We start from the raw sequence: 12,387 nt of genomic DNA on the forward strand, positions 1-12,387 counted from the left end.
TGTCCCTACCTGAAGGAGCTGGCCCAGACTACAGACAGGTGAGATGTGTGTGTGTGTGTGTGTGTTTGTCCCTACCTGAAGGAGCTGGCTAAGACTACAGACAGGTGAGATGTGTGTGTGTGTGTGTGTGTGTGTTTGTCCCTACCTGAAGGAGCTGGCCCAGACTACAGACAGGTGAGATGTGGGTGTGTGTGTGTGTGTGTGTTTGTCCCTACCTGAAGGAGCTGACCCAGACAACAGACAGGTGAGATGTGTGTGTGTTTATCCCTACCTGAAGGAGCTGGCCCAGACTACAGACAGGTGAGATGTGTGTGTGTGTTTGTCCCTACCTGAAGGAGCTGGCCCAGACTACAGACAGGTGAGATGTGGGTGTGTGTGTGTGTGTGTTTGTCCCTACCTGAAGGAGCTGGCCCAGTCTACAGACAGGTGAGATGTGTGTGTGTTTATACCTACCTGAAGGAGCTGGCCCAGTCTACAGACAGGTGAGATGTGTGTGTGTTTGTCCCTACCTGAAGGAGCCGGCCCAGACTACAGACAGGTGAGGTGTGTGTGTGTGTGTGTGTGTGTTCGTCCCTAACTGAAGGAGCTGGCCCAGACTACAGACAGGTGAGGTGTGTGTGTGTTTGTCCCTACCTGAAGGAGCCGGCCCAAACTACAGACAGGTGAGGTGTGTGTGTTTGTCCCTACCTGAAGGAGCCGGCCCAGACTACATACAGGTGAGGTGTGTGTGTGTGTGTGTGTTTGTCCCTACCTGAAGGAGCTGGTCCAGACTACAGACAGGTGAGATGTGTGTGTGTGTGTGTGTGTGTTTGTCCCTACCTGAAGGAGCTGACCCAGACAACAGACAGGTGAGATGTGTGTGTGTTTATCCCTACCTGAATTGAGCTGGCCCAGATTACAGACAGGTGAGATGTGTGTGTGTTTGTCCCTACCTGAAGGAGCTGGCCCAGACTACAGACAGGTGAGATGTGTGTGTTTGTCCCTACCTGAAGAAGCTGGCCCAGACTACAGACAGGTGAGATGTGTGTGTGTTTGTCCCTACCTGGAGGAGCTGGCCCAGTCTACAGACAGGTGAGGTGTGTGTGTGTGTGTGTGTGTGTGTTTGTCCCTAGCTGAAGGAGCTGGCCCAGTCTACAGACAGGTGAGATGTGTGTGTGTTTGTCCCTACCTGAAGGAGCTGGCCTAGTCTACAGACAGGTGAGATGTGTTTGTGTTTGTCCCTACCTGAAGGAGCTGGCCCAGACTACAGACAGGTGAGGTGTGTGTGTGTTTGTACCTACCTGAAGGAGCCGGCCCAGACTACAGACAGGTGAGGTGTGTCTGTGTGTGTCTGTCCCTAACTGAAGGAGCCGGCCCAGTCTACAGACAGGTGAGGTGTGTCTGTGTGTGTCTGTTCCTAACTGAAGCAGCTGGCCCAGACAACAGACAGGTGAGATGTGTGTGTGTGTGTTTGTCCCTACCTGAAGGACCTGGCCCAGTCTACAGACAGGTGAGATGTGTGTGTGTTTGTCCCTACCTGAAGGAGCTGGCCCAGTCTACAGACAGGTGAGATGTGTGTGTGTTTGTCCCTACCTGAAGGAGCTGGCCCAGTCTACAGACAGGTGAGATGTGTGTGTGTTTGTCCCTACCTGAAGGAGCTGGCCTAGTCTACAGACAGGTGAGATGTGTTTGTGTTTGTCCCTACCTGAAGGAGCTGGCCCAGTCTACAGACAGGTGAGATGTGTGTGTGTTTATCCCTACCTGAAGGAGCTGGCCCAGTCTACAGACAGGTGAGATGTGTGTGTGTGTGTGTGTGTCCCTACCTGAAGGAGCTGGCCCAGACTACAGACAGGTGAGGTGTGTGTGTGTGTGTGTGTGTGTGTGTCCCTACCTGAAGGAGCGGGCCCAGACTACAGACAGATGAGGTGTGTGTGTGTGTGTGTGTGTTTGTCCCTACCTGAAGGAGCCGGCCCAGACTCAAGACAGGTGAGGTGTGTGTGTTTGTCCCTGCCTGAAGGAGCTGGCCCAGACAACAGAGAGGTGAGGTGTGTGTGTGTGTTTGTCCCTGCCTGAAGGAGCTGGCCCAGACTACAGAGAGGTGAGGTGTGTGTGTGTGTGTGTGTGTGTGTGTGTGTGTGTGTGTGTGTGTGTGTGTGTTTGTCCCTACCTGAAGGAGCCGGGCCAGACTCCAGACAGGTGAGGTGTGTGTTTTTGTCCCTACCTGAAGGAACCGGCCCAGACTACATACAGGTGAGGTGTGTGTGTTTGTCCCTGCCTGAAGGAGCTGGCCCAGTCTACAGGCAGGTGAGATGTGTGTATGTTTGTCCCTACCTGAAGGAGCTGGCCCAGTCTACAGACAGGTGAGGTGTGTGTGTGTGTGTGTGTTTGTCCCTACCTGAAGGAGCTGGCCCAGACTACAGACAGGTGAGATGTGTGTGTGTGTGTATGTGTGTGTGTGTTTGTCCCTACCTGAAGGAGCTGGCCCAGAATACAGACAGGTGAGATGTGTGTGTGTGTGTGTGTGTGTATGTTTGTCCCTACCTGAAGGAGCTGGCCCAGTCTACAGACAGGTGAGATGTGTGTGTGTGTTTGTCCCTACCTGAAGGAGCTGGCCCAGTCTACAGACAGGTGAGGTGTGTGTGTGTGTGTGTGTGTGTGTGTGTGTGTGTTTGTCCCTAGCTGAAGGATCTGGCCCAGACAACAGACAGGTGAGATGTGTGTGTGTTTGTCCCTAACTGAAGGAGCTGGCCCAGTCTACAGACAGGTGAGATGTGTGTGTGTTTGTCCCTACCTGAAGGAGCTGGCCCAGACTACAGACAGGTGAGATGTGTGTGTGTTTGTCCCTACCTGAAGGAGCTGGCCCAGACTACATAAAGGTAAGGTGTGTGTGTGTGTGTGTTTGTCCCTACCTGAAGGAGCTGGCCCAGTCTACAGACAGGTGAGATGTGTGTGTGTTTGTCCCTACCTGAAGGAGCTGGCCCAGTCTACAGGCAGGTGAGATGTGTGTGTCCCTACCTGAAGGAGCTGGCCCAGTCTACAGACAGGTGAGATGTGTTTGTGTGTTTGTCCCTACCTGAAGGAGCCGGTCCAGACTACATAAAGGTAAGGTGTGTGTGTGTTTGTCCCTACCTGAAGGAGCTGGCCCAGTCTACAGACAGGTGAGATGTGTGTGTGTGTGTGTGTGTGTGTGTGTGTGTGTTTGTCCCTACCTGAAAGAGCTGGCCCAGACTACAGACAGGTGAGATGTATGTGTTTGTCCCTACCTGAAGGAGCTGGCCCAGTCTACAGACAGGTGAGATGTGTGTGTGTGTTTGTCCCTACCTGAAGGAGCTGGCCCAGTCTACAGACAGGTGAGATGTGTGTGTGTTTGTCCCTACCTGAAGGACCTGGCCCAGTCTACAGACAGGTGAGATGTGTGTGTGTTTGTCCCTACCTGAAGGAGCTGGCCCAGTCTACAGACAGGTGAGATGTGTGTGTGTTTGTCCCTACATGAAGGAGCTGGCCCAGTCTACAGACAGGTGAGATGTGTGTGTGTTTGTCCCTACCTGAAGGAGCTGGCCCAGACTACGGACAGGTGAGATGTGTGTGTGTTTGTCCCTACCTGAAGGAGCTGGCCCAGTCTACAGACAGGTGAGATGTGTGTGTGTTTGTCCCTACCTGAAGGAGCTGGCCCAGTCTACAGACAGGTGAGATGTGTGTGTGTTTGTCCCTACCTGAAGGAGCTGGCCCAGTCTATAGGCAGGTGAGATGTGTGTGTGTTTGTCCCTACCTGAAGGAGCTGGCCCAGTCTACAGACAGGTGAGATGTGTGTGTGTTTGTCCCTACCTGAAGGAGCTGGCCCAGTCTACAGACAGGTGAGATGTGTGTGTGTTTGTCCCTACCTGAAGGAGCTGGCCCAGTCTACAGACAGGTGAGATGTGTGTGTTTGTCCCTACCTGAAGGAGCTGGCCCAGTCTACAGACAGGTGAGATGTGTGTGTGTTTGTCCCTACCTGAAGGAGCTGGCCCAGTCTACAGACAGGCGAGATGTGTGTGTGTTTGTCCCTACCTGAAGGAGCTGGCCCAGACTACATACAGGTGAGGTGTGTGTGTTTGTCCCTGCCTGAAGGAGCTGGCCCAGACTACAGACAGGTGAGGTGTGTGTGTGTGTGTGTGTGTTTGTCCCTACCTGAAGGAGCTGGCTAAGACTACAGACAGGTGAGATGTGTGTGTGTGTGTGTGTGTGTGTTTGTCCCTACCTGAAGGAGCTGGCCCAGACCACAGACAGGTGAGATGTGGGTGTGTGTGTGTGTTTGTGTTTGTCCCTACCTGAAGGAGCTGACCCAGACAACAGACAGGTGAGATGTGTGTGTGTGTGTGTGTGTGTGTGTCCCTACCTGAAGGAGCTGGCCCAGACTACAGACAGGTGAGGTGTGTGTGTGTGTGTGTGTGTGTGTGTGTGTTTGTCCCTACCTGAAGGAGCCGGCCCAGACTACAGACAGATGAGGTGTGTGTGTGTGTGTGTGTGTTTGTCCCTGCCTGAAGGAGCTGGCCCAGACTACAGACAGGTGAGGTGTGTGTGTGTGTGTGTTTGTCCCTACCTGAAGGAGCTGGCCCAGACTACAGACAGGTGAGGTGTGTGTTTTTGTCCCTACCTGAAGGAGCCGGCCCAGACTACATACAGGTGAGGTGTGTGTGTTTGTCCCTGCCTGAAGGAGCTGGCCCAGTCTACAGGCAGGTGAGATGTGTGTATGTTTGTCCCTACCTGAAGGAGCTGGCCCAGTCTACAGACAGGTGAGGTGTGTGTGTGTGTGTGTTTGTCCCTACCTGAAGGAGCTGGCCCAGACTACAGACAGGTGAGATGTGTGTGTGTGTGTGTGTATGTGTGTGTGTGTTTGTCCCTACCTGAAGGAGCTGGCCCAGACTACAGACAGGTGAGATGTGTGTGTGTGTGTATGTTTGTCCCTACCTGAAGGAGCTGGCCCAGTCTACAGACAGGTGAGATGTGTGTGTGTGTTTGTCCCTACCTGAAGGAGCTGGCCCAGTCTACAGACAGGTGAGATGTATGTGTTTGTCCCTACCTGAAGGAGCTGGCCCAGTCTACAGACAGGTGAGATGTGTGTGTGTGTGTGTGTTTGTCCCTACCTGAAGGAGCTGGCCCAGTCTACAGACAGGTGAGATGTGTGTGTGTTTGTCCCTACCTGAAGGAGCTGGCCCAGTCTACAGACAGGTGAGATGTGTGTGTGTTTGTCCCTACCTGAAGGAGCTGGCCCAGACTACGGACAGGTGAGATGTGTGTGTGTTTGTCCCTACCTGAAGGAGCTGGCCCAGTCTACAGACAGGTGAGATGTGTGTGTGTTTGTCCCTACCTGAAGGAGCTGGCCCAGTCTACAGACAGGTGAGATGTGTGTGTGTTTGTCCCTACCTGAAGGAGCTGGCCCAGTCTATAGGCAGGTGAGATGTGTGTGTGTTTGTCCCTACCTGAAGGAGCTGGCCCAGTCTACAGACAGGTGAGATGTGTGTGTGTTTGTCCCTACCTGAAGGAGCTGGCCCAGTCTACAGACAGGTGAGATGTGTGTGTGTTTGTCCCTACCTGAAGGAGCTGGCCCAGTCTACAGACAGGTGAGATGTGTGTGTTTGTCCCTACCTGAAGGAGCTGGCCCAGTCTACAGACAGGTGAGATGTGTGTGTGTTTGTCCCTACCTGAAGGAGCTGGCCCAGTCTACAGACAGGCGAGATGTGTGTGTGTTTGTCCCTACCTGAAGGAGCTGGCCCAGACTACATACAGGTGAGGTGTGTGTGTTTGTCCCTGCCTGAAGGAGCTGGCCCAGACTACAGACAGGTGAGGTGTGTGTGTGTGTGTGTGTGTTTGTCCCTACCTGAAGGAGCTGGCTAAGACTACAGACAGGTGAGATGTGTGTGTGTGTGTGTGTGTGTTTGTCCCTACCTGAAGGAGCTGGCCCAGACTACAGACAGGTGAGATGTGGGTGTGTGTGTGTGTTTGTGTTTGTCCCTACCTGAAGGAGCTGACCCAGACAACAGACAGGTGAGATGTGTGTGTGTGTGTGTGTGTGTGTCCCTACCTGAAGGAGCTGGCCCAGACTACAGACAGGTGAGGTGTGTGTGTGTGTGTGTGTGTGTGTTTGTCCCTACCTGAAGGAGCCGGCCCAGACTACAGACAGATGAGGTGTGTGTGTGTGTGTGTGTGTTTGTCCCTGCCTGAAGGAGCTGGCCCAGACTACAGACAGGTGAGGTGTGTGTGTGTGTGTGTTTGTCCCTACCTGAAGGAGCTGGCCCAGACTACAGACAGGTGAGGTGTGTGTGTGTGTGTGTGTGTGTGTGTGTGTGTGTGTTTGTCCCTACCTGGAGGAGCCGGGCCAGACTCCAGACAGGTGAGGTGTGTGTTTTTGTCCCTACCTGAAGGAGCCGGCCCAGACTACATACAGGTGAGGTGTGTGTGTTTGTCCCTGCCTGAAGGAGCTGGCCCAGTCTACAGGCAGGTGAGATGTGTGTATGTTTGTCCCTACCTGAAGGAGCTGGCCCAGTCTACAGACAGGTGAGGTGTGTGTGTGTGTGTGTGTGTTTGTCCCTACCTGAAGGAGCTGGCCCAGACTACAGACAGGTGAGATGTGTGTGTGTGTGTGTGTGTATGTGTGTGTGTGTTTGTCCCTACCTGAAGGAGCTGGCCCAGACTACAGACAGGTGAGATGTGTGTGTGTGTGTATGTTTGTCCCTACCTGAAGGAGCTGGCCCAGTCTACAGACAGGTGAGATGTGTGTGTGTGTTTGTCCCTACCTGAAGGAGCTGGCCCAGTCTACAGACAGGTGAGGTGTGTGTGTGTGTGTGTGTGTGTGTTTGTCCCTAGCTGAAGGATCTGGCCCAGACAACAGACAGGTGAGATGTGTGTGTGTTTGTCCCTACCTGAAGGAGCTGACCCAGTCCACAGACAGGTGAGATGTGTGTGTGTTTGTCCCTACCTGAAGGAGCTGGCCCAGTCTACAGACAGGTGAGATGTGTGTGTTTGTCCCTACCTGAAGGAGCTGGCCCAGTCTACAGACAGGTGAGATGTGTGTGTGTTTGTCCCTACCTGAAGGAGCTGGCCCAGTCTACAGACAGGCGAGATGTGTGTGTGTTTGTCCCTACCTGAAGGAGCTGGCCCAGACTACATACAGGTGAGGTGTGTGTGTTTGTCCCTGCCTGAAGGAGCTGGCCCAGACTACAGACAGGTGAGGTGTGTGTGTGTGTGTGTGTGTTTGTCCCTACCTGAAGGAGCTGGCTAAGACTACAGACAGGTGAGATGTGTGTGTGTGTGTGTGTGTGTTTGTCCCTACCTGAAGGAGCTGGCCCAGACTACAGACAGGTGAGATGTGGGTGTGTGTGTGTGTTTGTGTTTGTCCCTACCTGAAGGAGCTGACCCAGACAACAGACAGGTGAGATGTGTGTGTGTGTGTGTGTGTGTGTGTGTCCCTACCTGAAGGAGCTGGCCCAGACTACAGACAGGTGAGGTGTGTGTGTGTGTGTGTGTGTGTGTTTGTCCCTACCTGAAGGAGCCGGCCCAGACTACAGACAGATGAGGTGTGTGTGTGTGTGTGTGTGTTTGTCCCTGCCTGAAGGAGCTGGCCCAGACTACAGACAGGTGAGGTGTGTGTGTGTGTGTGTTTGTCCCTACCTGAAGGAGCTGGCCCAGACTACAGACAGGTGAGGTGTGTGTGTGTGTGTGTGTGTGTGTGTGTGTGTGTGTGTGTGTTTGTCCCTACCTGGAGGAGCCGGGCCAGACTCCAGACAGGTGAGGTGTGTGTTTTTGTCCCTACCTGAAGGAGCCGGCCCAGACTACATACAGGTGAGGTGTGTGTGTTTGTCCCTGCCTGAAGGAGCTGGCCCAGTCTACAGGCAGGTGAGATGTGTGTATGTTTGTCCCTACCTGAAGGAGCTGGCCCAGTCTACAGACAGGTGAGGTGTGTGTGTGTGTGTGTGTGTTTGTCCCTACCTGAAGGAGCTGGCCCAGACTACAGACAGGTGAGATGTGTGTGTGTGTGTGTGTATGTGTGTGTGTGTTTGTCCCTACCTGAAGGAGCTGGCCCAGACTACAGACAGGTGAGATGTGTGTGTGTGTGTATGTTTGTCCCTACCTGAAGGAGCTGGCCCAGTCTACAGACAGGTGAGATGTGTGTGTGTGTTTGTCCCTACCTGAAGGAGCTGGCCCAGTCTACAGACAGGTGAGGTGTGTGTGTGTGTGTGTGTGTGTGTTTGTCCCTAGCTGAAGGATCTGGCCCAGACAACAGACAGGTGAGATGTGTGTGTGTTTGTCCCTACCTGAAGGAGCTGACCCAGTCCACAGACAGGTGAGATGTGTGTGTGTTTGTCCCTAACTGAAGGAGCTGGCCCAGTCTACAGACAGGTGAGATGTGTGTGTGTTTGTCCCTAACTGAAGGAGCTGGCCCAGTCTACAGACAGGTGAGATGTGTGTGTGTTTGTCCCTACCTGAAGGAGCTGGCCCAGTCTACAGACAGGTGAGATGTGTGTGTGTTTGTCCCTGCCTGAAGGAGCTGGCCCAGACTACAGACAGGTGAGATGTGTGTGTGTTTTGTCCCTACCTGAAGGAGCTGGCCCAGACTACATAAAGGTAAGGTGTGTGTGTGTGTGTGTGTGTTTGTCCCTACCTGAAGGAGCTGGCCCAGTCTACAGACAGGTGAGATGTGTATATGTTTGTCCCTACCTGAAGGAGCTGACCCAGTCTACAGACAGGTGAGATGTGTGTGGGTTTGTCCCTACCTGAAGGAGCTGGCCCAGTCTACAGGCAGGTGAGATGTGTGTGTCCCTACCTGAAGGAGCTGGCCCAGTCTACAGACAGGTGAGATGTGTTTGTGTGTTTGTCCCTACCTGAAGGAGCCGGTCCAGACTACATAAAGGTAAGGTGTGTGTGTGTTTGTCCCTACCTGAAGGAGCTGGCCCAGACTACAGACAGGTGAGATGTGTGTGTTTGTCCCTACCTGAAGGAGCTTGCCCAGTCTACAGACAGGTGAGATGTGTGTGTGTTTGTCCCTACCTGAAGGAGCTGGCCCAGTCTACAGACAGGTGAGATGTGTGTGTGTTTGTCCCTACCTGAAGGAGCTGGCCCAGTCTACAGGCAGGTGAGATGTGTGTATGTCTGTCCCTACCTGAAGGAGCTGGCCCAGTCTACAGACAGGTGAGATGTGTGTGTGTTTGTCCCTACCTGAAGGAGCTGGCCCAGTCTACAGACAGGTGAGATGTGTATATGTTTGTCCCTACCTGAAGGAGCTGACCCAGACTACAGACAGGTGAGATGTGTGTGTGTTTGTCCCTACCTGAAGGAGCTGGCCCAGACTACAGACAGGTGAGATGTGTGTGTGTTTGTCCCTACCTGAAGGAGCTGGCCCAGTCTACAGACAGGTGAGATGTGTTTGTGTGTTTGTCCCTACCTGAAGGAGCCGGTCCAGACTACATAAAGGTAAGGTGTGTGTGTGTTTGTCCCTACCTGAAGGAGCTGGCCCAGTCTACAGACAGGTGAGATGTGTGTGTGTGTGTGTGTGTGTGTTTGTCCCTACCTGAAGGAGCTGGCCCAGACTACAGACAGGTGAGATGTGTGTGTTTGTCCCTACCTGAAGGAGCTGGCCCAGTCTACAGACAGGTGAGATGTATGTGTGTTTGTCCCTACCTGAAGGAGCTGGCCCAGTCTACAGACAGGTGAGATGTGTGTGTGTTTGTCCCTACCTGAAGGAGCTGGCACAGTCTACAGGCAGGTGAGATGTGTGTATGTCTGTCCCTACCTGAAGGAGCTGGCCCAGTCTACAGACAGGTGAGATGTGTGTGTGTTTGTCCCTACCTGAAGGAGCTGGCCCAGTCTACAGACAGGTGAGATGTGTGTGTGTTTGTCCCTACCTGAAGGAGCTGGCCCAGTCTACAGACAGGTGAGGTGTGTATATGTTTGTCCCTACCTGAAGGAGCTGACCCAGTCTACAGACAGGTGCGGCAGGAAGGAGGTGCATCGAGGCAGTCCGCCCTCGTCGCACGCTGTGATGATGTCATAGAGCGCCCGGGGCAGCAGCACGGAGGGGGGGCGACTCACCCCCTGCGCCCAGGAGCAGCTCTGAAGGGGGGAGGGGGGAAGGGTGGAGGAGGAGTCAGAGGAGGTTGACTTGGAGGGCCAACGCTGGGTGTCGGAGGGGTTAGGTGGGTTTGGGTTTGGACAAGTGGAGGAGTGATGAGGGTCAGGGGGTGTGGTGTGGAGATGGAGAGTGGCCGCAGCACTGCTGTCGGAGAAGGGTCGGAGGGGCTGGGGGGCTGAGTGAGGGTGGGGGGGAGGGAAATGACCCAAACCAGGGAGCTCCGACTTCAGAGCTAGAGGGAAGACAGGAGAGGAAGAAGAGAGTAAGGGATGTATGCAGAGATGAGTTTACTGTTATAAACCGTCAAATGTGTTTTTAAGGTTACAAATACCCATATTGAAAGTATAGTGTCTTATTGAATAGCTAGAATTGTGTTGTATTTCATTGAATTTGGCCAGTGGATGGCGCTCCATCGCTCACCGTTCTCTCTCTCCTCCTCCTCGTTGTCGGTACTGCGGAGTTTGTCCCGGTCGCTCTCTGATAGGTCGCTACCAGGGACGTGGCTGAGGGGCTGTGACCCCTGGGACTCCACCCTCATCAGGTAGGCAGCCAATCCCAGCTCCTCCTCCAATGACGTGCGCTGCAGGTAGGAGGAGCTTATCACACGCAGGTCACAGTACTTCAGTGATCTGGTTGGAGGAGAGAGAAAATCAATCAACCAATCAACCAACCAATCAGGATAAATATACAGGTACTATGTGGGTGTACCTGGGTAGTGATTCTCCCAGGGGGTCTGCCCCAGAGAGGATGAGGATACAGGGGAGGGCCTCTAGCTCCAGGTAGGTACGGGGAACCCAGTCTGTCTCCTGGATCTTCAGCCATGCCTGGACACACACACACACACACACAATTTAACCAAGTGCTAGAACAATACAGATCTAATAATATAGGAAATTCTGCCCATTCACATTGACTGACATTCCCACCAACCAGTCCCATCCGCTTCCTGTTGCAGAGGCAGGACTTCTGTCACACCCACTCACTCTTTATATGGACTCACCTGAAGGCAATCAGTGGCTACCTAATGGACTGGAAGCATGACTAGGGAAATGTGTAGTGTTAGAATGTTTGATATGTAATGTATTGTAATGTATAGTTCTTCAACCTTGGTGTTACCATCCCACTTTATTATATACTTATACTTTATTATATTATATTATTCAGGGTAGCCCATACCAACACCAGCAATCCACCCGAATATAGTCTTTTCAGCCTACCAGTTTTTACATGGTCCTTCAAGCCCGATCAGGCTATCGTGGTGGAAATGGAGAACAGCTCACCAGCCGACTGAGCGTTCCGCATCCGGGAGAAAATTAGGGCAATAAAGCGGAAAATCGAGTGTATGGACAACAAGAGATCTCTAGCCTACTAACAACCATATAACCTGCATCTACCCAGTCCCCACTTATGTCAGTCCCTCTCCAAGTCCCTTATCAAAAAGTTCCCCGTCCCAAATTCTACCTCACTTATTCCCAGGATCCGGTATTGTACCTTCTGCAATCCCAGATCCTAAATCATTCCCATTTTGTCAGGTCTGCACCAGTCCGAGTCCAAGCGACTAGCCTGGCCCCCAAGAACACCCTAGCTTTCATTGTGCCCACGAGGCCATTCCAGTTTCCATTAAACCGCATCAGTGTTCTGCTCCGCCCCCCACCAGAGCAACTTCCTGTGGTATTCCATGGGCGACCAGTAATCCAAGCTATTCCACCACCTGCTGATGGGTGGCTCCGGGACCATCTTCTTTCCCCTACAGCCCAGCCCCCCAACCACTTACAGTGGCACACTTAATGGACATCAGTTCCTGTAATTAAAATATGCAGCATATTTAAGGTGGCAGTAGAAAATTCTGCCCACTCATATTGACTTACTTTCCCACCAACCAATCCCATCCACTTCCTGTTCCAGAGGCAGATCTTCTGCCACACCCACTTAACCTTTAAATGGTTGTCACTAGTTATCACAGCCACAAAGTTAGGATTGGCTATATACTGTAAAGATCCATGAAAACAAATGTTTGATTTTTGGTTTTAATTTCAGGTTATGGTTAGGCATATGGTTAGCAGTGTGGTCAGATGGAAATAAAAAAAAAAATCAACTTCATATTCATCATCTCAAGCACCAACCCAACATCATAGCTGTGTAGCATTGCTTCCTATTCAACCTGACAGAGCTTAAGAGGTTCTGCAGAGAAGAATGGGAGAAACTCCTCAAATACAGGTGTGCCAAGCTTGTAGTGTCATACACAAGAAGACTCGATACTGTAATCGTGCCAAAGGTGCTTCAACAAAGTCCTTAGTAAAGGG

The 12,387-nt window shown here is 52.6% G+C and overlaps 1 protein-coding gene across 4 annotated transcripts in view; it reads right to left on the reverse strand.

Annotated features, from left to right (window-relative positions):
* greb1 (growth regulating estrogen receptor binding 1) overlaps positions 1 to 12,387 on the reverse strand; it is a 65,875-nt gene that overhangs the window by 17,145 nt on the left and 36,343 nt on the right. For all 4 annotated transcript variants that reach the window (XM_036962794.1, XM_036962796.1, XM_036962795.1 and 1 more), the window contains 3 exons: positions 10,793 to 10,908; positions 10,505 to 10,713; positions 9,914 to 10,316 (listed from right to left, as the gene is read on the reverse strand). In XM_036962794.1, the coding sequence (XP_036818689.1) occupies positions 9,914 to 10,316; positions 10,505 to 10,713; positions 10,793 to 10,908 (728 nt within the window). The remainder of the gene's footprint in view (positions 1 to 9,913; positions 10,317 to 10,504; positions 10,714 to 10,792; positions 10,909 to 12,387) is intronic.

This window comes from Oncorhynchus mykiss, chromosome 25 (genome assembly GCF_013265735.2).
Source record: "Oncorhynchus mykiss isolate Arlee chromosome 25, USDA_OmykA_1.1, whole genome shotgun sequence".
Classification (NCBI taxonomy): domain Eukaryota; kingdom Metazoa; phylum Chordata; class Actinopteri; order Salmoniformes; family Salmonidae; genus Oncorhynchus; species Oncorhynchus mykiss.